Source organism: Eptesicus fuscus, chromosome 1 (genome assembly GCF_027574615.1).
Source record: "Eptesicus fuscus isolate TK198812 chromosome 1, DD_ASM_mEF_20220401, whole genome shotgun sequence".
Lineage (NCBI taxonomy): Eukaryota > Metazoa > Chordata > Mammalia > Chiroptera > Vespertilionidae > Eptesicus > Eptesicus fuscus.
In genome coordinates this window covers 82386193-82413808 of record NC_072473.1, presented here as the reverse complement: position 1 = coordinate 82413808, position 27616 = coordinate 82386193, and the positions used below count along the sequence as shown (strand labels likewise).

Below are 27616 nucleotides of genomic sequence, written 5' to 3'. Positions count from 1 at the left end.
GACAAAACCCACATGATCATATCAATTGATTCCAAAATAGCATTTCACATAATCCAATAAACATTTTGATAAAAATTCTCAGCAAAGGGGGAATAAAGGGGTCATACCTTCCTACCTTATAATAGACAAATATGCAAATTGACCATACCTCTGACACACCCTCAAGCCACGCCCACCATCCAATCAGAGCGAGTATGCAAATTAACCCAAACCAAGATGGCTACAGCCACAGAGAGCAAGGTTTCCTAGGTAACAGAGGAAGCCAAGCTTTCTGCCAGCCGTTGCAGGCCTAAGCCTCTACTCAAGCTACAAAGTTTCAATTATAGAATGTAAACAAATTCAAACAAATGGCGGCAGAATGGAGCTTGAGAGAGCAGGCCAGGATTGCCGCCGGCAACAGGGGAAGCAAAGCTTTCCACACACCCTGGCCAGGCCCACCTGCTTAAGGCAACAAAGTTTCAATTATAACCCCAACACAAATGGCTTCGGGCCTCGGACAGAGCCCCAGGCTTAGCTCTGCTCCAGGCTACAAAGTTTCAATTGTAGAAGGAAAATAAATTCCAGATACCAGGGCCTCCACTTGCGTTGCCAGGGGGCGTGGCCGGCCTACAAACCACCACAGGCCCCTCGCTCAGGCCGCCCTATGCCCCAAAGGAACCCCACCCTGATCAGGGACACCCTTCAGGGCAAACCAGCTGGCCCCCACCTCTGTACCAGGCCTCTATCCTATCTAATAAAAGAGTACTATGCAGATTGATCATCACTGCAACACACAATATAGCTGCCCCCATGTGGTCAAAGATCCTGCCCCCATGTGGACACAAGATGGCCACCACAAGATGGCCAGCAGGAGAGGGCAGTTGGGAGGCACCCGGCCTGCAAGGGAGGGCAGTTGAGAGGGACCAGGCCTGCAAGGGAGGGTAGTTGGAGGTGATCAACCCTGTAGGAGAGGGCAGTTAGGGGTAACCAGGCCGGCAGAGGAGGGAAGTTGGGGGCAAAGAGACTGGCAGCAGAGTGGTTAGGGGGTGATCAGGCTGGCAGGCAGAAACGGTTAGGGGCAATCAGGAAGGCAGGCAGGCAAGCAGTTGGGAGCCAGCAGTCCTGGATTGTGAGAGGGATGTCCGACTGCCCGTTTAGGCCTGATCCCGGGGATCGGGCCTAAACGGGCAGTCGAACATCCCTTGAGGGGTCCCAGATTGGAGAGGGTACAGGCTGGGCTGAGGGACAACCCCCCTCTGTGCACGAATTTCATGCACTGGGCCTCTAGTAATATAATAAAAGCCTTATATGGCAAACCTAGAGCCAACATTATACTCAATGGGCAAATACTAAAACCATTTCCCCCTAAGAACAGGAACAAGACAGGGATGCCCACTTTCACCACTCCTGTTCAATATATTATTTGAAGGGTTATCCATAGCGATAAGACAAAAAGAAGAGATAAAATGTATCCAAATTGGAAAAGAAGAAGTAAGACTCTCATTATTCACAGATGACATAATATTGTTCATAGAAACCCTAAAGACTCCATGAAAAATACTACTAGACTTAATAAATGAATTTGGCAACATGGCAGGATACAAAATAAACACCCAGAAATCTATGGCATTTTTATACACCAATAATGAACTCACAGATAGAGAGAAACTAAAAAAAATTCCATTTACCATTGCAACAAAAAAATTAATATACCTAGTAATAAACTTAAGGAGGTAAAAGACCTATACTTGAAAAACTACAAGACACTGAAAAAAAGAGATAGAGGAAGATATAAAAAAGTAGAAGAATATACCATGTTCATGGATTGGTAGAATCAACATCATTAAAATGTCCTTACTACACAAAGCAATCTATAGATTAAATGTAATCCCCATTAAAATAGCAATGACATATTTCACAGACCTAGAACAAAAACCAAAATTTTATATGAAATAAAAAAAAGAACCTGAATAGCCACAGCAATCTTGAGAAAGAAGAACAAAGTAGGTGGGATCACAATACCAGATATCAAGCTATATTACAAAGCCACTGGTTCTCAAAACTGCCTGGTACTGGCACAAGAACAGACATATAGACCAATGGAACAGAACAGAGAACCCAGAAATAGACCCAAGCATTATACTCAATTAATATTTGACAAAGGAGGCAAGAGCATACAATGGAGTCAAGAGAGTCTCTTAAATAAATGGTGCTGGGAAAATTGGACAGATAATGCAAAAAAATGAAATTAGATCACGAACTTACATCATACACAAAAATAAACTCAAAATGGATAAAGGACTTAAACATAAGATGGGAAACCATAAAAATCTTACAAGAATCCATAGGCAGCAAAATATCAGACATATGTCGTAGCAATATTGTTACCGATACATCTCCTAGGACAGTGGTCGACAAACTCATTAGTCAACAGAGCCAAATATCAACAGTACAACGATTGAAATTTCTTTTGAGAGCCAAATTTTTAAACTTAAACTTCTTCTAATGCCACTTTTTCAAAATAGACTGTCCCAGGCCGTGGTATTTTGTGGAAGAGCCACACTCAAGGGACCAAAGAGCTGCATGTGGCTCACGAGCCGCAGTTTGCCAACCATGGTCCTAGGACCATGGAAACTAAGGAGAAAATAAGTAAATGGGACTACATAAAAATAAAAGGCTTCTGCACAGCAATAGAAACCAACAACAAAACAACAAGATAGCCCACTGCATGGGAGAACATATTTGCTAATGTTACATCTGATAAGGGTTAAATCTCCAAAATTTATAGGGAACTCATACAACAAAACAAAAGGTAGATAAACAATCCAATCAAAAAATGGGCAAACGACCTAAATAGATACTTTTCTAAAGTGGACAAACAGAAGGCCAAGAGACATGAGAAAACATGCTCAAGGTCACTAATAATCCAAGAGATGCTAATTAAAATGACAATGAGGTACCATCTCACACCTGTCAGAATTGCTATCATCAACAAATCAACCAACAATAGGTGCTAGCGAGGATGTGGGAAAAAAGGAACCCTCATGAACTTCTAGTGGGAATGCAGACTGGTGCAACCACTGTGGAGAACAATATGGAGTTTCCTCAAAAAGATAAAAATGGAACGCCTATTTGACCCAGTGATCCCACTTCTAGGAATATATCCCAAGAAATCAGAAATACCAATCAGAAAGAATATATACACCCCTATGTTCATAGCAGCACAATTTACAATACCTAAGATTTGAAAACATCCCAAGTGCCCATCAGCAGATGAGTGGATTAAAAAACTGTGGTACATCTACACAATGAAATACTATGTGGCTGTAAAAAAAGAAAGAACTCTTACCATGTGCAACAGTATGGATGGACCTGGAGAGCATTATGCTCATTAAATTAAGCCAGCTGGAGAAAGGTAAATCACATGATCTCACTCATTTGTGGAATATTATGAATAACATAAACTGATGAACAAAAATAGATGTAGAGACATAGAAGCATCGAACAGACTGTCAAACCTCAGAGGGGAGGCATGGAGGGTGTAGTGGGGTAAGAGATCAACCAAAGGACTTGTATCCATGCATATGAGCATAACCAATGGACACAGACAATAGCTGAGTGAGGGCATGTGCTGGGAGGCAGGAGTGGGTGGGGAGAGGCCAAGGAGGAAAAAGGAGATATGTAAAACTTCCAAAAATAAAGAATTTTTAAAAATACAGAGAATTTGTAAGTATGGTGAGAAAACTCAGTTGATTGTAAACTTACTTCCTACAGCCAGTGACAGCTTTTACGATTCTCTAATCAGCCTAATAATTTCAAATGAAAAAATGTAAAGAACCAAAGTCATCAAGCATGCAATTATATTGTAAGCTCAAAGAGGAGTGCTTTGAAAAATGATAAAACTATTGCCTAAAAATGCTAATACATTACCTTTTTTTCTAAACTTAATTTTAAAACAACCTTCAGGCCAAAATAATAATAAAAATAAAAATTTGAAATACACTTTATATAAACAAAAAAGAATGGAGAGCTCAGAAATAAACCCACACCGTTACAGTCAATTAATATTTGACAAATGAGGCAAAAACCTACAATGGAATAAAGATACTCTATTCAATAAATGGTGTTGGGAATATTGCACATATACATGCAAAAAAATAAAACTAGTCTGCCTTCTTACATGATACACAAGAATAAACTAAAAATGGATTAAATACTTACATGTTAGACTTGAAACCACAAAAATCCTAGAAGAAAACATTGGCAGTGAAATCTCAGACATTTGTCCTAGCAATAACTGTTTTTCTGACATATCTCCTCAGGCAAGATACCTAGGAATAAACTTAACTAAGGAGGTAAAAGACTTATATGCAAAAAACTACAGGACACTGAAAAAAGAGATAGACGAAGACATAAACAGATGGAAGAACATACTGTATTCATGGATTGGTAGATTCAACATCATTAAAATGTCCATACTACCCAAAGCAATCTATAGATTCAATGCACTGCCCATTAAAATACCAATGGCATATTTCACAGACCTAGAATGAACTTTCCAAAAATTCATCTGGAATAAAAAAAAAAAGACCCCAAATAGCTTCAGCAATCCCGAGAAAGAAGAACAAAGTAAGTGGGATCTCAATACCAGATATCAAGCTGTACTACAAAGCCACTGTTCTCAAAACAGCCTGGTACTGGCACAGAACAGACATATAGATCATTGGAATAGAATAGAGAACCCAGAAATTGACCCAAGCCACTATGCTCAATTAATATTTGACAAAGGAGGCATGAACAAACAATGGAGTCAAGACAGTCTCTTCAATAAATGGTGTTGGGAAAATTGGACAGATACATGAAAAAAAATGAAACTAGACCACCAACGTACACCATACACAAAAATAAACTCAAAATGGATCAAGGACTTAAACATAAGACAGGAAACCATAAAAATACTAAAGGAATCCACAGGCAGCAAAATCTCAGACATATTCCGAAGCAATTTCTTCACTGATACTGGTCCTAGGGCAATGGAAACTAAAGAGAAAATAAGCAAATGGGACTACATCAAAATAAAAAGCTTTTTCACAGCAAAAGAAACCATCAACAAAAACAACAAGAAAGCCCACTGCATGGGAGAACATATTTGCCAATGTTATCACTGATAAGTGTTTAATCTCCAACATTTACAGGGAACTCATGCAGCTTAACAAAAAGAAGATAAACAACCCAATCAAAAAATGGGCAACTGATCTAAATAGATACTTTTCGAAAAAAGACAGAAGGAAGGCCAAGAGATATATGAAAAGATGCTCAAAGTCACTAATCATCAGAGAGATGCAAATCAAAACAACAATGCAGTACCATCTCACACCTGTCAGAATGGCTATCATCAACAAATCAACAAGTGACAAGTGCTGGTATGCAGAACAGTATGGAGTTTCCTCAAAAAACTAAAAATGGAATTCCCATTTGACCCAGTGATCCCACTTCTAGGAATATATCCCAAGAAACCATAAACACCAATTAGAAAGGATATATGCACCCCTATGTTCATAGCAGCACAATTTACAAGATTTGGAAACAGCATAAGTGCCCATCAGCAGATGAGTGAATTAAAAAACTGAGGTACATCTATACAATGGAATACTACACTGCAGTAAAAAAGAAGGAGTTCTTACCATTTGCAAAAGCATGGATGGAACTGGAGAGCATTATGCTAAGTGAAGTGAAATAAGCCAGTCAGAGAAAGATAAATATATGATCTCACTCATTTATGGAATATAATGAACAACATAAACTGATGAACAAAAACAGATCCAGAGACAGAGAAACATTGGTCAGACCATCAAACCTCAGAGGGAAGGTAGGGAAGGGTGGGGGTAAGGGAGAGAGATCAGCCAAAGGACTTGTATGCATGCATATAAGCCTAGCCAATGGATACAGACAAGAGGGCGGTGAGGGCATGAGTGGGGGGATGAGAGGGTAATGGGGGAATAAGAACACATATGTAACACCTTTATCAATAAAGAAATTTTAAAAAAACTAAACAAATGCAACTCTGTCAAACTAAAAATAAGTTTTTGCACAGCCAAGGAAAACCATCAACAAAATGAAAAGAAAACCCACTGAATGGGATAACATATTTGCCAATGATATATCTGATAAGGGTGCGGGGGCCTGATGCGGCGGGGATCTCCCTTTTCCGTGGCCAGCACGGAGAGAGATGAAACTGGTTCTTGATAGAGGCGTCCAGGGATTGAGAAATAAAGAAATAAAGAGACACAGAAGTAGATGCAAGCTGGGTCCCAGGTGGGTCACTGACCTCCTCTGCTGGAGAGACAGACAGACCCCTGAGCCACGCAGCACATTTATTTATACTCCCATATACAAGGCGGGTTCACTGAAAAACTTAAGATTAAAGGAGCTTGGGAGGGCCCAGGTCTATTTCATTTCCTCTTTTCCTGTGCTAGACTGGTTCCACATCTCAAAGCCCTCTTCCAGAACCTAGACAAAGGTAAGCCAGGAAATAACAACACCTGCGCACTCCTGGGGCGAGGTGCAACTGACATGACTATCTCAAATATCTTGGGCTTAATCAACAGCAAGCTAAAGAATGTCCATGTGTCTTCCCAGGGGGCCCTCTACATCTCCCCCATTTTTAATTTTTAAAAAATCTTGCATTTACAGACCAGAAATAAACATATAAGAATGAAAAATGTTTGAGTCCCAATTTCAATGTCCAATAGTTCCTCATGTGTACATGTCAGCAATGATATCTGGATGGTGGACAAACGATGGTGATGCAGGCCCGACCGTCTCTGGTTTGGTCCTGGGCATCCTGCAGTGACGCACAGCTGCTGACTGCTAGCATGGCAAGGTGTCATCAGCGTCTTCCATCTCTGGACTGTTTCTCCTCTTGTCTTCATGGCTGGAGCATTCCTGTCAATTCCTCTCCTGCAGGAATCCACATGGTCTTGAAGTTGTTTTCTGAAAATATACAAACATATTCTCGACCAAAAGTTAGTAAAGCAATCCTTTCTATAAATTTGACTTGGGATCCTTTTCATTTTTTGCCCAAAATGATTTTCCTTTGGCTTATTCTGATACTATGTGTGTTTTTTCATAGGTGTCCTGCTCTTAGTATTATAAATGAAAATTAGTTTTCAAAGTAAAAATTTTTCTGGATATTTTTCCTTACATAATATTTTTCCACTATCACCCCTTTGTTTTTGATTTAATTATTAGGAGGATTTTGCAAAATTTTTATAATGTAGTCTTGATCACTTTAAGTTTCATCTGCACAAAAATATGACTGCCTTTAGGTTCATTACATGTTAAGTAATTTTACCATGAAATGAACTACCAATAGAAATTTTTGTTAATACTTTAGGAACAGCCTTTTGTACAATTAAATTTTCTTGAATATTCAATTATTCCATTTAGCCAATTTAAATTAATCTGAAAATTTGACTATTTTACTGTTAAAATTTTAATACTCTTAACAACAATGTTAGTTTATCCTGTAAATGTTAAATGGAAAGGTTTATTTGCATCCTTGAGAAAAGCCCTGAGCATTCCTGGATTTAGGCTGGATTTAGACATAGGGCAGCTACCATCAGCCAACTCTCTGTTGCCTGGGTCCCAATCCAAGCTGGGCCATGTCTCTTTCTGTTGTATGGGTCTCTTTCCGATTTTGAGCTGGGCCAAGTCTCTGTATGTTGCCTGGGTCCCGATCTGAGCTGGGCATGGGAAGCACAAAGCAGCCATGGGGCAGGAGACCTCCCTCAGAAGGGGCGAGTGTTCAGGCCCCTGCAATGTTGGGGGGGTGAGGTTCTGTGCCCCACCTCTGTTGACCCCCTTTTTCTCTCCTGATGGCCCCTTGCGACTGTGCCTGTCTTAGGTTGTTCCTCCCTTGAGGAATCTTACCCGTCTTTGACTAACCAGCCATCCTCCGGGGCCAAGCAGGGTGATGTGAGGTTCAGTTCTGTCTCCTTGATAGCCTATGCCCCTATGGCCTCCATGCCCAGCACCTGCCTTGGGATCCCCTCGCCTGCTGGCGGGGCCCTGGCATTGATCACATATCTTGGGGAACCCAGGTTTCTTCTCCAGGGAGGGCCCAGCTCATGCCATTGTGCGAGAGACAGATCCGTGGTACCAGCCATCACGAGGCTTCAACCTCAGCATGAACTGAAAACTCAGGCAACAGCTGTGGGAGGGTCCCTCTTGGCAAAAAGGACCAATATAGAATGCTCAATTGCCTTCCCAAGGGGGCCTTCCACACAGTGGAATTAAATCCTTTCATGTGCTTTAAAATTGCTGCCAAACATTCAAAGAATTAGTTTGTAAGTTTGTTTGGTATATGCTGTTGTAAAATATCAAAAATTATAATGACATTGTAGAAAAATATCATGTAAGGATATCCTTTGCTCTAGGCCATGGCAATCCAATTTCAAACTGGCTGTCAATTATTTAGTTACTCTGTTTTGCCATTTTTGGGGCCAAAACCTTCATAACATTTAAAGTATATTTATTAATTTTTATTTGATAAGGCTTTCCATGCAATTTCAAGTATATTAGATCTCTTTTTAAAAGATTTCCTTTAAGAAGAGAGGATAAATTTCTTGTATTACTCCGGGCCCTTGTAGCTTTCCAAGAATCATCTCTGTTAAGACCTTGAAATTTTAACATGGTAAAAAAAACCCATCAAATATATATATATATCCGTATATGATTTAAAGATTATAATACTTTTTTATAATTATCTTAATATATCAAATTTAAACTTTTAGAGCTGGCCAGTCAAATATTTTTTAGCATGTCCTAGATTAATAACACAATAACACTTTATATTTCTAAGAATAAATACAAGACATAATCAATTAAGAGCTTCAATTCTGTCCTCTAGGTTTCATGCAATGCATACTCAGATCAACATTTCAGTATTATAACAATTCAATACATTTAGATCTTTTAAATTTATCATTTGATTTAGTAAACTTCCAAGTTCTTTTTAAATTTCCAGCCAATAGGCCTGGCCCAGCCTCTAAATTTCAAAATGGTCACAATTTTCCTGCTGGGGAAGTCAAGAAGCAACCTCTCAGCCATTCATATGTAAACTTGACTATTTTCTTCCTGCTATTTACTTGCCTCTGGTGGGAAATTTCAAGAGTTACTTTAGATGTCTTGGGACACTAGCCCGTATTTCTTTCTCTGGTTCATCTTTGCCATTTTTAAGGCCAAAACAGTCTCGGGTTTTTATTCTGTACACAGCTAAAAGTTAAGTTCAGCTCAAAACTATGCACACTCGTTTTTAAACTGGCCTTTTCCCTTTACATGTGCACAGAAACCCCAGATGCATTTATGAATTTGTAAAAGCTTTAAGTCATTAGCTGGAAAATAAATAAAGATGGCGAAGATGAGGCCTCTCAAAGTGGCCTTTCCCCCACCTCCTTGTTTCTTCGGGGGAAGTTTCAGTAATGGTCTGGCATCTACTGTTTTTATCTTATTTATTTTTTCAATTTTTATTGTTATTTTTATTTTTTTATTTTTTAAGGAAAGAAAAAGATTTTTTAAGATAAAGAATTATTGGCAGTTGCTGAGAAGTTCCTTTATCCTTTTAGACTTGCACCCTTCCACTGCAGGAGGCAGAAGAGGTGCAGATGGTATTCACACAACTGCTTTCTAACCTTTTCCCAGGTTTCATCAACAAAACTTAAGAAAGAAATCAAGAATCTGACTACGCTTAACAGAGCATAGTTTAAAGCATTTTTGAGGATTACCCACGTTTTACACCCGGTTGATTTAATTTTTACAACAATCCACTCCTTCTTACCTTAAGTCTGTGGTGCGCGCACACTTCTAGGAGCGATCCCTTGCCTCTTGCCTCTCGTTGGGCGTCAATATGCGGGGGCCTGATGCGGCGGGGATCTCCCTTTTCCGTGGCCAGCACGGAGAGAGATGAAACTGGTTCTTGATAGAGGCGTCCAGGGATTGAGAAATAAAGAGACACAGAAGTAGATGCAAGCTGGGTCCCAGGTGGGTCACTGACCTCCTCTGCTGGAGAGACAGACGACCCCTGAGCCACGCAGCACATTTATTTATACTCCCATATACAAGGCGGGTTCACTGAAAAACTTAAGATTAAAGGAGCTTGGGAGGGCCCAGGTCTATTTCATTTCCTCTTTTCCTGTGCTAGACTGGTTCCACATCTCAAAGCCCTCTTCCAGAACCTAGACAAAGGTAAGCCAGGAAATAACAACACCTGCGCACTCCTGGGGCGAGGTGCAACTGACATGACTATCTCAAATATCTTGGGCTTAATCAACAGCAAGCTAAAGAATGTCCATGTGTCTTCCCAGGGGGCCCTCTACAAAGGGGTAAATATCCAAAATTTATAAGGAACTTATAAAACTCAACACCAAAAAAACAAACAAACAAAAAACCAATCCAGTTAAAAAATGGGCAAAGGACCTGAATAGATATTTTTCCATACAGGACATACTGATGGCCAATAGACATATGAAAATATGTTCAACATCACTAATCATCAGAGAAACAGAAATTAAAACCACAATGAGATATCATCACCTCACACCTGTCAGAATGGGTATCATCACCAGCAAATGAAATATCCACTCTCCATTTTCAGGAGAGGACTGAGGAGCATTCTCTCTGCAAATGCTGCAGGGGGCGCCAAAGGCTGAATTTTTAGATCTCTGCATCCTGCCTGGGTCTGGCCTGGTCCTCCCTCTGGTTGTCTGACACAGAAATGAATTCTTTTGTCATTCTGCATCAATACTCACTCATGATTTTGTCAACAATCTGTCTGAGAGCCCACATCTGCTAGGGATGAAAGCTCTTTGCTTCAAAATGTTGAGGATATACTTTGGCTGGTATTGGCTGAGCAACAACCTCTGCTTCCAACAGCCTTTGGATGATTTTGATGACTGACAAAGATGCAAGTGGGAATGGGAAGAGGACAAATGAAAGGAAGTAGGTTTTCTTTCCCTGTACCAATGGGCAATCAGAGCAGATAGATGCCTTGGCTGCTCCTCTGCATTCAAGATTCACCTGTTCTGGATATGCATAAGGAACATCAGTAGTTGTCCTGAAAACTCTATCTTAGGTAACTCAAACAGAAACAGGACCAACTAGGCAAGTGATAGGAAGGGCCTAAAGCCCAAAAATGCTTCTGCCTATCTGCTGGCTGATGTCCTTTACTCTTTCATTCATTCACTAACAATAAATATCTCCTGGATGTACAAAATAAAGTTAACAAATACAGGGGTGGACAAAAGTATGTTTACAGTTATGAGTACATGAAACAGGGTTCATTTTTGTATTACTATTTATTAATTATTGTATTATTTTTCATACAAAGAACTATAAACCTATTTTTGCCCAACCTGTATTTATTGAGAGAGGACTCTGTAGTACACATTCTGTTATTGGCATTGAGGATGCAATGGGTGACAGGTGAACAAAACAGAGGTATGGTCCTTGTTTTCAGAGGGTCTACAATCACTGAACTACAATTTCAAATACCATTATTTGTATTTTGTTTCTTTACCTTAAAACTGCCCTTAATCTTTTATGATTTTTATTGCTTTGATAATCTCATGAATATGAACAAAAAAATTCACATATGAGCAAACATGCATAAAATTTAGCATAAAATCTCAGGTTTTTTATTTACTTATAGACATCCTCCCACTGTCATCTGGAAATCCCTCACCTTAAGACCTTGTTCCCAGTTATAATGCAAATGTGTTTAGAGCTGTTAATAGGTCACTTATGACTAGGTATAAATGAGTCCAATCCTTTACTGATCAGGTTTTCCTATGAGGTCAAGCAAGTAAAGAGATACAAAGAAGGAAATGGAGTTGGAGAAGACTGGGAGGGAACACCACAAGAAAAAGAGATTGGAGGCACTGGAGGAAAATGTCACCATCAGCACAGTTTTGTAAAGGATCAGTTCTGTGCAACAGTCCCCAAGCCAAAGTTACTTTCAACCCCTACATAAAATAGCAACTATCAATGGACAATTGGAAGATAAAAATGACTGTGTTTATATTTTAAAAGATTTCAGAGATGAGTCTCAGGAAGAATTGTTTCTTGTGGAAGAAAATGTTCTCTTCATAGGCAACAAATAATATTTGTAGATAAGTGAAATGACTATGGCCCAAAGTTCATAGTTGGGAAACATGACTCTTGACTTCTGCCTTATTCCCATTATACTTGTTCTGGACATCAGGGATCAGTTGACAGGAAATTTAAGTGATACAAATGTTCTTTAATTTCCTAGCAGTTTGAGGATTAGAAACTAAATGTGAGTGCTGATTTATTAATATTAATAAGGTCTCTCTCCTGCCATGTGGTCACTGGAGCCCTGTTTTATAGCCAGGCTCAATGTGAGAGACAGCGTGGGCCAGAAGGTGTCCTCTAGCTACAACATACATAGTATCCTGTACCTACAACACATATGTCACAATACCCGGAAGTATCATCAGAGGTTACAACCCACTGCATTACTCTGCCTTTTACTTGAGATCTGACAGTAAAATTATACAATTTCAGATGTCAAGGTAAGTCTGCTTTTGTCAAAAAGAAGAAAAAAAAGAGAAGATCTAAGAGTAAAAATGAGGGGGAAAGTGAACTGGATTTATCTCTGCCTTATTCTCCTTTCTTCTCTCACAGGATTTTGCTTTTTCCTATTTTTTCTTTCCCAATTTCTCCTGGGCATTTGAACTTATAGAAGTACCCAAGTCTATAAAATTGTGAGCTAATCACAAAGGCTTGATGAAAAATATATTTATCATTAAGCTTAATAAATGTGGCTTATCAGGAATCCCTGATAGTGAAGAAAATAAAGTATTGCAGGCCTCCTCATTCATGGGATAATCAACACCAGTTATTAAAGAAGATCAGAACTACCAAAATTAGAATCCTCTTAACTGACTGCATCAAACTTTCCATTAGCCTAACCCTAAAGATTCCTGGAGGTACAAAGAAGTTTTCATCACCCCAAGGACTCTCTAAGAGGTTATACCACAGGGTTTTGCTATTAATACCTTATTTCATACATCCTAATATATAAAAAGCCAGGGGCCGTCACGACTGAAACAACCGAACGGAGGACCAAACAGCAGACTGCATGTGGCGACAAGGCCAGCAGGGGGATTAGTGAGGGATGACCAAACGCCTGAAGAGCAGACTGCATGGGGCAACCAGGACGGCAGAGGGGTTAGGGAGGAATGACCAAATGGCTGAACAGTAGGCTGCATGGGGCGACCAGGCCAGCAGGGGAGGGGGCAGTTGGTGGTGACCAGGCCGGCAGGGGGGCAGTTGGGGGCGACCAGGCCAGCAGGGGGGCAGTTGGGGATGACCAGGCCGGCAGGGGGGCAGTTGGGGGCGACCAGGCCAGCAGGGGGGCAGTTGGGGACAACCAGGCTGGCGGGGGCAGGGGGACAGTTGGAACAATCAGGCCGGGAGGCAGGTGAGCAGTTAGGAGCCAGTGCTCCTGGATTGTGAGAGGGGTGTCCGACTGCCGGTTTAGGCCCAATCCCCGGGATCGGGCCTAAACCAGCAGTCAGACATCCCCAAAGGGTCCAGGATTGGAGAGGGTGCAGGCTTGCCTGAGGGGACTCCCCCCTGCACGAATTTCATGCACTGGGCCTCTAGTTTCATATAGGAAAACTAACCAACACAAAAATACGTTATGCTAAAGTCCCTCCCTCATTAACTGTGACACATAGTGTGCTCTCACTTAATACCTATTGAATAAATGAACACATTAATGATTTTATGCATGTGAGTTCCCAGAATATTTGCAAGTATGAAGACCAAGCAACTGTCAAAGCTGACCAAGCCTAAGCTTATTTTCCTCTAGTTCAGGAGGTGAAAAAGTTTTTCTGTAAAGGGTCAGACAGTGAACATTTTAGGCTTTGTGGAGTATAATATCTCTGTCACACTATTTAATTCTGCTCTTTTAACATGAAAGAAGCCTTTGAATATACATAAACAAATGGGTGTGACTGTGTGCCAATAAAACTTCATTTAAGGGGACTGAAATTTGAAATTCATGTAATTTTCAAGTGTCCAAAATACTTATACTTTTGATCTTTTTCAACTATTTAAAAATGTAACGACCATTCTCAGCTTGTAGACTATACAAAACCAAGTGGCAGGCCATATTTGGCCTGCAGGCCATAGTTTGCCTACCCCTACCTAGGTCTTTTAAAATATGTCTGTTTTCCACCTTTCTAGACTGAAGCTCCAGAAGATAGGGACTCTGCTTTAGGTTTTCTTTATATTTCTCTGGTGCCTAGTAAAAGGTGGGAAACACAGTAGATACTAAATTAATACTTTTTTACTGATTGATAGGGATTAGCTTGGGAAAATCTGTGATCTATAGTTTGTCAACCATGTTAAAAAATACATAATGTAGATTTATATCCATTGCAAGTGTTTAGTGTTTAGAGATGAATAAATTTCTATGGCAATGGGCAGGGGCATTATCTCACTGAAAGGAAGTCTGCCTAGATGATGGATTTCATAATTATAGCTAATATAGTGCTTTATACTTTCCAAAGCACATTTGCATATATTGTCATATTTGATACTCACAAGAACTCTGAGTGTAGGCACTATTATCCGCATGTTACAGATGAGGAAACAGGTTTCCAAAAGTTGAGATCTGCCACCCTAGCTGGTTTGGCTCAGTGGATAGGGTGTTGGCCTGCAGACTGAAGGGTCCTGGGTTCAGTTCCAGTTAAGGGCACATGTCTGGGTTGTGGACTCGATCCCCAGTAGGGGGCATACAGTAGGCAGCCGATCAATGATTCTCTCTCATCTTTGATGTTTCTATCTCTCTCTCCCTTTCCCTTCCTCTCTGAAACCAATAAAAAATATATTTTAAAAAAAGTAATGTCATAATACAAAAAAGTATTTAAAAAAAAAGTTGAGATCTGCCAGCGTTACATAGCAAGTTTGTTCAATCATTCATTCTTTCTTTCTACAAAGACTTGAGAGGCTGCAATGTGCAAGGAATTAGGTCAAGATAAGCTCAGGTCCAGTGACTCCATAGGATATTTAGAAGCAATCTAGAAAATAAAAGTATGGCCTGGGGGACAGGAGGTAAAAGTAAGCTCCTGATAAGTGAGACAGGACGTTAGAACACACATACTATGATAATCTGACTATATGAGACCAGACCTATAGAATATCCCATTCCCAGGTGATAGAGAAAAAAGCCCTTACAGGGTTAATCCCATTTATTTCTGAAAACTGCAAAGCAAGCTCAGCAAATCACAATTCACTATCTTCTGATTGCTTCTATTCTCCAAAAGGAAAAGGTTCTCCCAAGCCCAAACTGAAAGATACTGGCAGGCAGAACAGTCTGTGCCTCCTTGACTGAAGGGTTCAATTTACATCTCTGGAGACACCTAGAAACAGTGATAAGGAGTTCAGTGGGCTTTTGGACTACCACATTTGCTGTGAACGGTGCTCCTGGAATTATGCAGTGTAAAACCTGCACAGCTGAATGCAGGAGCCCTGCAAAGTTCTCTTTGTAGCAAAAAATAAATGAATAGTAACCTGAAGGAAACAAGAAGAGAAGCCTGGGCAGGTGGAGGCCTGATCCAGTGTATAGAGTGATCTGTTTATAAAAATCTCAGCCTTAATCAGGCTCTGTTTCTGCACCATTTGTAGGTACTTTTCTGACATACAGGAGTGAGCATGATGCTTATTGTGAAATCCAACTCAGTGCACTTACCAAAGAAACAATCTATCTTAGTGGTTAAGACCTTGAGTTCTAGAGTTCACAGATTTGAATTGTGGTCCCCAGTTTCTAGCTATGTGTCCTTAGACACATTTCTTCACTCAGGTGAGTTTTACTCATTTACTCATCAAATGGAAATAGTAATAGAATCTACTTCATCAGGCTGTTGTGAAGACTAAAAAAGGTGGTATACTTAGAAATGATACATAATATTATTGGTGCTCAATTTCCTTATATATCTGCCTCTGGATCTTCAATTAATTCTTTATGCAAAAATCTATTGTACACCCACTCTGTGACAGTCTCTAGGACTGCAATAGTGAACAAGATAAAATCCCTAATTTCAATGGGCTTTCCTTCTAGTAGGGAGCCTAAGAATAAGTAGAGAAAAATTCATTAAAGTGATTTGTGATTATTGGTTTGAGGTAACAGAACAGGGTGTTGTGAGATACAGTATCAGAGAAGCCCACTCAAATTTAGTTGCTCAGGGAAGATCTCTTTGAGGAGATGATATTTAAGCTGAAAAATTACAGATGAGAATAAGTTCTATTTTCCTGTCTAGGGAAAAAAACACAATAAAACTTAAAAGGATGCCCTGGCTTGTGTGGCTCAGTTAATTGGGTGTCAAAAGGTTGCCGGTTCGATTCCTGGTCAGGGCACATGCCCAGGTTGCAGACTTGATCCTCAGTAGGGGGTGGGCAGGAGGCAACCAATTGATGTTTCTCTCTCCCTCTCCCTTCCTCTTTCTCTAAAAATCAATTTAAAAATCTTTAAAAAATAAATAAAATATAAAACCCAAACTCACAGAAAAAAGAGATCAGATTAGTTGTTACCAAAGGCAAAGGGCAGGGGGTGAGGGAATTGGATTAAGGTGGTAAAAAAGTATAAGATTCCAGAAAAATAAGTACTGGGATATAATGTACAGCATAATGACTATAACTTAACACTGTTGAATAGTATATATGAAAGTTGCTAAGAAAGTAGATCCTAAAAAGTTCTCATCACAAGGAAAAAACTTTGTTTCTCTTTTTGTATCTATATGAGGTAATGGATGTTAACTAAACTTATTGTAGTAGCCACTTCACAATATATGTAGGCCAAATCGTTATGCTGTATTCCTTAACCTTTTACAGTGCTGAATGTCAATTATATCTCAATAAAACTGAAAGAAATACATTTTGCAGAGAATGTTAAATATACATAATAAACCCCTCCCCCAATAACAAGAAAGATCAGAGTGTACCAAGCAGTAACTCCAACCACCTAGCAATTTAATTGGGAAGAGGGACTAATAGCCATTTGATGCCTGGGGTGAGGGGCAGACATAATGGCTGCCCACTAGGCAACTGCACATGTTCAGTAGGAAGAAGAACCTGTTTGTAACATTCACTGAGGGGCCTCTTGCCATTTGGGAAGGCTTAAATAAGCTATTAGGGTGCATCAGTAGTAGGTTACAAGGGAGTGTTTGGGGCAGTGGATGGGCAGTGAAATGAAGCTGGAGAGAGGGCTCTCTTTTTTGTCCTGCTGTTTTGCAACTGAGTTGGTGCACTTGAATTAAGGTTGCTACAAGGGTTCTAAACTAGATTAAACCAATATAAAAGTAATTCCCAGCAGGCCCCAGAATGATTAGACCAGGAAATTCTAACCACCTAGCAGTCTTGGGGAACAGAGGAGGATTGCTGACAATTTATTTAGTGACAGGGAATTGGCTCTCCTCTAGACCAATGTATATGTGGAATAAGTTGGAGGTGAGGGCATATATGTGTATGATAATACTCACTGAGGGGACTCTCTCTACTTCAGGGCCTTCCAAGAGGTTGCAGGAGGCCTGGACTACTTCTTTATTTTGAAGATTCCTATATAGTATCTTTTAAATGAATCAAAACAAAAACAGTTACCAAAACTATAATATGCAGTGGGCTCTCCATATCTGTGGGTTCTACATGGTCTAAACCAATCAACCACAGATTGAAAATATTACTTTCAATTAAGGGATGCAGAAGACTGATTGTATGCATTGTTCTACATCATTTTATATACGGGACCTGTGTGTCCTTGGATTTTGGTATCCAAGGGGTATCCTGGAACCAATTTCCCAAGGATACTGAGGATACTTAGGGACTCTAAATGCTTACATTTTTTAAAACTGCATTTCTAGATCTGAGGCAAAACTACAATACAATATATAACATCTAGTGAGGTCCAGAAATCTGCATTTTAAACAAATGCTCCATGTGATTCTGATGCACATCAACATTTGAGAGGCATGCCTTGAATTCTACCAGCAGAAGAAAGCAGTCTAAGTGAGATAGATTTCCCTTGAAATGCCAGGGAAATTGATTATCTCTCCTTGATTTGGGATGTGTATGTCATAGCATGTTGTGTTGCTACTAATTAACATGAAGGACACCAAAATGTCCCCCTCCCTAGAATATCCCTCTAACCATTTTGCCATCAGCCCCAAGATTCCTGGGAGTAACTTTTCTTTTTAAAGGTTATTATTAGCTTTGCTCTCCTATGTCTGTGCCAGCCTCTCTTTTCATTGTTATAAAGCTTTCTAATTTGCAAGAGTAAGATGGTTGCTGGCAAGAGATCTGAAAGAATTCATAAGAATTTGTCAAAGGCTGGTAAGAAATTTGCCTTGTATTTGATTGTAAGGAAAATAACTTTGTGCTTGAATTTGTTGAGAATTGTGAAACTGAAGAGACATGTTCATTTGACCTAGCTATGGCCATGTGTTCAGAATCTGTGCCGTGACCTTCACAGAGAGTTCAGGTTAACTTCCAGGAGGACTGATGACAATGAATACACTATAGAAGAAATATGAATTTTTGAAGGCATTTTGGGGGCCAGGTGGAAACCTCTTTCGTGAAGAGGCACACTGAGTCTTGTCCTTCTGCTTTTTATTTACTTTGAATACACATTTTCCCTTTAGCAATGCATACAGGAGGATCAAAGGTAAAGTTTGGTAAACAATGTAAGGATTATCAGGCCAGGAAATTCGCCTCCTGCCATCACAATCACAGCAGGAGCAAAACTTGTGCTGATATTCATCTTTGCTGAATATCATAGTCCATTGGCCTTCCAATGTCTCTTTTGCACTTTCATGCAAATGCTTGTTGTGCTTTGGCCTTGGCAAATCTGAGCAAGTCAACAACATTTGAGGTTATGCCCTATAGTCATAGTACATTACACTAGCACTGTGAAAGTGGTTAAAATAAATAGAAGCTCTTGCCTGCTCTACAGGGTCTGACAATCTCAAATGTATTTCAGTAAACATGAACTAGAACATGTATGTAAGGCTATGTACCATTAAAAGCACATTATGGTAGCACAGAAGTCCTAAATTTTTTAGGAAGTTGGGAATAAGAGTAACCAAAGCCTATTGTTGTATAGGTATGTCTTATACAAAAGCACCCAGCCAGGGTCTAATATTGGGGGATGTTCAAAATCATAGTTAGGTGGAGAGGGTACAGCAGAGAGTAGGAGAGAGTATCACAAGCAAACACTGAAAATAAGCAAAAAAAATAATAATAAACAAAAATAAACAAAAAAACACCCAATGTCTGCTTTGTCTATCATATAAGGTGAAAGGCTAGCCCCATGCAAACAAATAAAAATCCTTTGGACATCATATATTTATTGAAGTTTTAGGCAAATACAACTACAAAAGCCATATTTATAATCTTGCAATTTAAACTAGATCCAGGGTTGAAAATAATACAGATTTCTACATGCCAAATCATCTTCTTGACCATATTGTTCACTGCCACAATTTAACATCTAGTGTCTAGCAGGCAGTCAATATATATATATATGCTGAGTGAATGAATTAATGAATACTTACCCTACTCTATCACTTTACAGCTCAAATTTTCCAACCAATCCTGCCTCCGGGTATATTATTTCTCAATCTCTAGGACTCAGGTGTTACTTCTGTACTCTAATTGTGTTCTGTGTTGTATTCCAACCACTATTACTGGAATGTCACCTCTCTGTACTCAGCACATAGCATAGTACATGGAATATGGTACTTGCTCAACACAGGAATCAAAATATGAGTGGATAGATGGATGTTGAACTGATACATGATAAATGAATAAAAAGGGACTGTTGAGATGATAATTTTCAATAACTTCTCTGCTAAACTATTACATAAGAATTCCAAGCCTGAGCTCACTTAAGCACTAGAGGAATGGAATGGTAGCATTTTGGTTCTTTGAGCTGTTTTCAAAATGTTTATGGAAAGTCATAGCTGTACCTAAGTGGAATAGGTGCAATGAGAGGCACCAGAGAGTCTCCTAAGCTAAAAAGAAAATATGTCTGTGGTTTATAACTTGGCCCACTGCATAATTCTATTCTTTGTCAAAATCAAATGCTTCTTTTTGACTATTATGAATAATGTTGCTATAAACATTTGTTTACAAGGTGTTATGTGGAATATGTTTTTATTTCTTTTGGGTATATAATTTATAGTGGAATTGCTGGACCATATGGTAACTACAGGGTGCCCCCAAAAATATATACACACTTTAACAGCTGATAGCTATTAAATGAAAATGAAATGTTTTTTAATAAACACTGCCTTTATAATTATTCAAAGTGTGTATATACATTTTTTAGGACACCCTATATATGTTTAACTATTGGAGGAACTACCACACTGTTTTCAAAAGCAGCTGTACAGTTTTACATTCCCACCATCAGTGTGTGAAGAGTCCAATTTCTCCATATCTTCATCAATACTGATTATTATCTATCTTTTTAAATGATATCCATCTTAGTCGATATGAAGTTGTATCTCATTGTGGTTTCAATTTGAATCACTCTAATGACAAATGATGTTGAGCATCCTTTCATTTGCTTATTGATCATTTGTGTTACTTCTTTGGGGAAATGTCTATTCAAATGTTTTGGCCATTTTTAAATTGGTTTATCTTTTTTTAAAGATTTTTTAAATTTATTTTTTAGAGAGAGAGGAAGGGAAAGGGATAGAGAAATAGAAACATCAATGAAAGAAAAACCATCAATCAGCTGCCTCCTGCATGCCCCCACTGGTGATCGAGCCTGCAACCCCAGCATATTCCCTGACCAGGAATCAAACCTGTGACCTCTTGGTTCCTGGGTCGATACTCAACTGCTTAGCAACACCAGCTGGGCAAATTAGTTTATCTTTTTATTGTTGAGTTGTAATTGTTCTTTATTTGTGGGTTGTCTTTTTATTTTCTTTGTGGTATTCTTTAAAGTACAATAAATTTTAAGTTTTATGAAGACCAATTTAATTTTTTTTCTATCTCTTGGCTTTTGGTGTCACATTTAAGAAACCATTGTTTTACCTGAGGTCATGAAAAGTTAGACCTAAGTTTTCTTCTTATAGTTTTTACTAGAGGCCTGGTGCATGAAATTTGTGCATGGGTAGGGTCCTTAGGCCTGGCCAGTGATCAGGGCTGATTGAGGCCTTCCGGCTGCCAGCTGGGGCCTCCATTCCCCAGCTGCCAGCTGCCAACCAGGGCCTCCCTTCATTCCATGCTGGTCCCTGGTGGTTAGCACACATCATAGCTAGCGATAGAACTCCTGGTCTCCTGGTTGAACTCCAGGGACACTTTGCATATTAGTCATATATATATATATATATATATATATATATATATATATATATATATATATACTAGAGGCCCGGTGCATGAAATTCGTGCATGGAGGGTGGGTGTCCCTCAGCCCAGCCTGCACCCTCTCCAATCTGGGACCCCTCGAGGGATGTCCGACTGCCCATTTAGGCCCGATCCTAAATGGGCAGTTGGTTATCCCTCTCACAATCCAGGACTGCTGGCTCCCAACTGCTTGCCTGCTTGCCTTCCTGATTGCCCCTAACCGCTTCTGCCTGCCAGCTTGATCACCCCCTAACCACTTCGCTACCAGCCTGATTGATGCCTAATTGCTCCCCTGCCAGCCTGTTTGCCCCCAACTTTCCTCCTCTGCCGGCCCGGTCACCCCTAACTGCCCTCCCCTACAGGGTTGATCGCCTTCAACTTCCCTCCCTTGCAGGCCGGGTGCCTCCCAACTGCCCTCCCCTGCAGGCCTGGTCACCCTTAACTGCCCTCCCTTGCAGGCCGGGTGCCTCCCAACTGCCCTCTCCTGCTGGCCATCTTGTGGTGGCCATGTTGTGTCCACATGGGGGCAGGATCTTTGACCACATGGGGGCAGACATATTGTGTGTTGGAGTGGTGGTCAATCTGCATATTACTCTTTTATTAGATAGGATAGAGGCCTGGTGCAGGAGTGGGGGCCAGCTGCTTTGCCCTGAAGGGTGTCCCAGATAAGGGTGGGGGTTCCCTTGGGGCATGGGGCAGCCTGAGCAAGGGGCCTGTGGTGGTTTGCAGGCCAGCCATGCCCCCTGGCGACCCAAGCGGAGGCACTGGTATCTGGAATTTATTTTCCTTCTACAATTGAAACTGTAGCCTGGAGCAGAGCCAAGCCTCCTGCATGCTCCACCGGCAGCCATTTCTGTTTGAGTTAATTCACCTTCTATAATTGAAACTTTGTAGCCTTAAGCAGAGGCCTGAGCCCGGCCAGGGTGTGCAGAAAGCTTTGCTTTCTCCATTACCACAGGCAACCCTGGCCTGGTCTCTCCAGCTCCGTGGCTGCCGCCATTTGTTTGAATTTGTTTACCTTCTATAATTGAAACTTTGTAGCTTGAGTGGAGGCTTAGGCCTGTCAAGGGCAGGCGGAAAGCTTGTTTCCCTCTGTTGCCTGGGAAACCTTGCTCTCGGTGGCTGTAGCCATCTTGGTTCGGTTTATTTGCATACTCGCCCTGATTGGATGGTGGGCGTGGTTTGGGCTGGTGGACGTGGCTTGGGTGTAGCAGAGGTATGGTCAATTTGCATATTTGTCTATTATTAGGTAGGATGTCAAAATTCATCAAGTACTTAAAAAGTGTGAATATTACTCTGTGTAAAACATACTTCAATAACTTCAAGTTTTGTTTTTTTTAAAGAAAGCCTCTCCAAACCACTCCCACTCATTAAAATAACTGCTATAGACAGTTTAGTATGTACCTGTCTGGGACATGTAAGTATGCAATATAAAGGGGTTTTCAGTTGTATGAACACAATATATATTATGCTTTATATTGCTTTTTTGACTTAAAGATCTTGGAGGTCTTATAAAATATACAGATAAATTCATATGTACACATAGAGGTTCTATATATAAAATGTTCATAGATGTTTTTAAATAGTTATGTTGTAAGCCATTTTATGGATGTAACATCATTTATTTAACCAGTCTCCCACTGTTGAATATTTAGGTTGTTGCCAGATGTTTTGCTATTAACAAGTTACAATCAAACAGTGAACAGCCCTATACATACATCTTTTTATGAGTATATTTATAAGATAAATTTCTACAAGAAGGATTACTGAATCACAGAGTATGTATAATTTGAATTTTTATAGCTACTGACAGATTGCTTTCTATAGAAGCAAGGTAGAACTTTTAGAATGCAACAAGGGTGCATTTTGGTGTTTCCCATCCCAAATCCTTGAATTTCTCCCTTTCATAGGATCATGCAGATATTGAGTGGAAATTTGCAAGGACAAAGCTCTGGATGAGTTACTTTGATGAAGGCGGAACCTTGCCACCTCCTTTTAACATCATCCCTAGTCCCAAGTCATTTCTATACCTTGGCAACTGGTTTAATAACACCTTCTGCCCAAAAAGAGACCCTGATGGTAGACGGAGAAGGCACAACTTGAGGAGCTTCACAGTAAGGCTTTTAAAAATTATGTTTCTTTATAAACAAAACTGTGTCCTGCCTTTTCTCATTTGTGACATTCCCTATCTTAAACATCATAAAATCACTCCAAGCTAAAATGTTTGGGGGTTTGTCAGGCAGGAAATCCTTTCATTATCTAGTGCTAATATTTAGAAATAATATTTGGGTGGATGGGTTGCTGAGAGACTGCTGATGTAACTTCTTTGTCCATTTTTAATTATAGGAACGCCATGCTGACAGCCTGATACAGAATCAACATTATCAGGTAAAGCTTCCTCATAGAGACTAAGCACAATAGGTCTTGGTTAGTTGTGTGACCTTGGACAAGTCGCTTAACCTCACTGAGGCTCAGTTTTCTCATCTGTAAAATAGGGATGATAAAACTTTAACTCAGAGTTATTGTGAGAATTGAGTGGTGAGTATGTATGTATCAGTGTGTGTGTGTGTGTGTGTGTGTGTGTGTGTGTGTGTGTGTGTGTGTGTGACACTGCATTAAGTGGTAGCTATCCACATTACCATTAGAATACAAAGAATAATAACCATGTCTGTGCCATTCTCAGAGAGCTAAGTAAAAAGAGGCCATCCCTGTAAAGGAGAAGTGAGATTTGACTCTAAGAAAAATATCTTGAGCCCTGGCAGGTGTGACTCAGTTGGCTGAGCATCGTCCTGTTCACTGAAAGTTTGCTGGTTCAATTCATGGTCATGCCCAGGTTGTGGGCTGGATCCCCAGCAGGGGGTGTGCAGGAGGCAGCCAGTCAATGTCTTGCTCTCACATCGATGTTTCTCTCTCCCTCTCTCTAAAAATCAATCCAAAGAATTAAAATATCTTGATTGTGTAGAGAACATTAAAATCAGCAGAGTCTGTGACACTGTCAAATGACTTTCTTAATTTTATAAAAGGAAGAAAAACTCATTTTACTAAGTAGGCAGATTAGTTTAAGCCAGCCTGACTGGAAAGGTATTAACTATGATCAGTCAAGGATTATTCTGCTCTCATTCTATAAATGTGAATCCATATTTACCTTATGTGTGGAAAATTTTCCTTTCAGGTGAATGTGATCTTGCTGGCCCACTCTGCTACCAGATTTGGACACATAATAATTCTTCATTTAACTAATGAAATTAACTGGGTTTTTGCAGAAGATTGCTGGATCCTGGGAGGATTTTCCACTGCAAAGATGATCTAAGCATATTTTATTTCCTGTGTATGTTATTTATTTTACTGAGAGCCCAAGAAGGAAATGCCTCTTCATGTGTTTTTTTTCCCCTTAATTCCAGGAAGTTATTAGGAATTTAGTCAAAAGATATGTGGCTGCTATGATACGAAATTCCAAAACAAATGAGGGACTAACAGAAGAAAATTTTAAGGTAATTTAACCATGAAGTGATTTAATTTCTCATTTCATATTTCTTAAGCATCATTTAATCTTTACAGTGAAGTTTCTGGTGATGGAATTTCAACTGCCTGTAATACAGCACACAATCAGTTTTATGAACAAAATAATCTGTCCTATGCCTTCTTTTCATATTCTGGGTATTTCTCAGTGTGGGAACTGGGTGCTTTAAATGATGTGACAAGAATGTGTGGTGAAGGGAAAGTTAGCAAAGGGAAGATGCCTGAAGATTTAAATGTTCTGATTACTTTAAAAATATAAGGTAAAAATCAATAGAATCTATTATTAAATCTAAGATTCAAGAAATCCTACCATTAAACATTAAAATTCTCTCAATACTAGCATTAGCCTCAAATAGATATTTTCAACCAGGGGCAATTACGTTCCCCAGGGCACATTTGGCAATGTCTGGAGACATTTTTGGCTGCCACACTGGGATGTGTGTGCTATTGGCATCTTGTGGATAGAGACTAGGGTTGCTACAAAACATTCTACAATGCAGGGGATAGTCCCCACAACAAAGAATTATCCAGGTCAACATATGAAGTGGTTGAGAAACCCTATCCTAGAATACATGTATATTTTCTAACGGACATAGGAAGGCCATTATCCTAATCCACAGATATAACCCATCTTTTGAGGGCATGCTATGTACCAAGCACCCCACTAGTAGCTCGGGTAGAGTGGTGAGCAAGATATAGCCATCCCCTACTTTCAAGAGGTGACATACAAATAATAATAGAGGCTGACAAATGAGTATTCTAACAGGATATACACAGGGTGCTGTAGAGACACAGAGGAGGGACTTGGGGACTCAGAGCAGGTTTGTAAGCTAAGGCTTGAAGAAGGAGCCAGATAAGGGAAAGTTGGGGAAAAAGATATTTTAGACAGAGAACAGCCACAGGCCAAGGACCAGAGGCAAGAGAGAATATGTCCATACAGAAGAGCCTGGGGAAAGTAGGAAGAGATGAAACCAGAGAGATCAACAGATACCGGGCCTTGAAAAACTTCATAGTCTGTGATATGGAGTTTCTACTTTTTTCTAAGGTCAGTGACAAGATACTAAAGAGTTTTAAGCAGGGGAGTAGCATTACCAGATTTAAGCATTTAAAAGATGGTTTTTAAAGGAGCAATCTAGTAGTTGAGCAGCCAGTTAGAGAGAGAAGAAATTTGATAGGGACTTGAATGAATAGGGTCCCCTCTTCCAAAATAGTAGTCTCATTACCTGGCACATTTGACTTCCCTAGTTTTAAATCTTAGAGTCCTAAAAGCTTTTCCTTTTCAGGATCCCTTTTATATACAGATGCATATACCTATGAGAGCCAGTTCCCTATTCTAATTCCCTAATTTTTAGTTAATGCTTTAGCCGGGATTAGTTTGTTGGTGTGCCCTGATGCTGAGGTTCTGAAATCAACTTTACCAATTGCACAATTTTTCCAATGGCCAGCCTTGCCCACAGATTTATTAATATATTTTTCTTGTGTTGGAATAATGTGAGGTTCTTCTAGTAGTTCATGAACTTTGTGATTTGATATTAGGTAAAACCTGGAACATTGCAAAGAATACCCAATGTGTCTATTTTGCACTAAAGACAATACATCTTAACATGATGTGTTTTCTCTCTTGTCCTAGGAGTTAAAGCAGGACATCTCCAGCTTTCGATATGAAGTGCTTGACCTCTTAGGAAATAGAAAACACCCAAGGAGAAGTTTTTCCACCAGCAGCACTGAATTCTCTCAGAGGGATGATACCAATGATGGCAGTGGTGGGGCTCGGGCCAAATCCAAGAGTGTCTCTTTCAGTTTAGGCTGCAAGAAAAAGGCCTGCCATGGGCCACCTCTCATCAGAACCACACCAAGAGCCAGTGGTGCTCAAGGAAAGTCAAAAGCTGAGTCATCAAGCAAACGCTCCTTTATGGGTCCTTCTCTCAAGAAACTGGGTCTCCTCTTCTCCAAGTTTAATGGTCATATGTCTGAACCCAGTTCAGAGCCAATGTACACAATTTCTGATGGAATTGTTCAGCAGCACTATATGTGGCAAGACATCAGATATTCTCAGATGGAGAAAGGGAAAGCAGAGGCCTGTTCTCAGAGTGAAATTAACCTCAGTGACGTAGAATCAGGCAAAGCCCAGGGAGCTGCTCAGAGCAGTGAATGTCCTCTAGTCTGTTCCAGCTCCCTTCACTGCGCACCCAGCATCTGCTCCTCAAATTCAAAACTTTTAGACTCCTCAGAGGATGTGTTTGAAACTTGGGGAGAGGCTTGTGACCTGCTCATGCACAAATGGGGTGATGGACAGGAAGAACAAGTTACAACTCGGCTCTAAATCAAGCCCCTATTACTTGTTCTGGAACTCAGCCGAAAATTTGTAACTTCCTTGCTCTCAGAGGTGACAGGATATAATCCCCTCACTGCCCCCACCCCCAGAAAGGAGAGTAAAACGCCTATTATTTTCACCATCTTTCATAGCCACATTCTCCATTTTTTTGTTCTTCTTGTTGTTGATTATTATTATATTACTATGATTTGCCTTTGTATACCTTCAAGTCCATTTCACAACCAATAGAAGGGGTGTGTGCCCCTAATCAGCAGAGGTGCAGTCAGGTGCTTAACCCTTTGGCTTTGCTTTTCTTATCCTTGCTTCCTTGAAGCTACAGGTGCCACTTTGCTACTGTTGCTGCCACAC

General features: G+C 40.0%; 1 protein-coding gene across 1 annotated transcript in view; it reads left to right on the top strand.

Moving 5' to 3' along the window:
• TRPC5 (transient receptor potential cation channel subfamily C member 5) overlaps nucleotides 1–27256 on the top strand; it is a 216730-nt gene extending 189474 nt beyond the window's left edge. The window contains exons 7-10 of the mRNA XM_008158606.3: nucleotides 23325–23528; nucleotides 23761–23802; nucleotides 24816–24905; nucleotides 26564–27256. Coding sequence (XP_008156828.1) covers nucleotides 23325–23528; nucleotides 23761–23802; nucleotides 24816–24905; nucleotides 26564–27256 — 1029 coding nt within the window. The remainder of the gene's footprint in view (nucleotides 1–23324; nucleotides 23529–23760; nucleotides 23803–24815; nucleotides 24906–26563) is intronic.
• The last annotated feature ends 360 nt before the right edge of the window (nucleotides 27257–27616 follow it).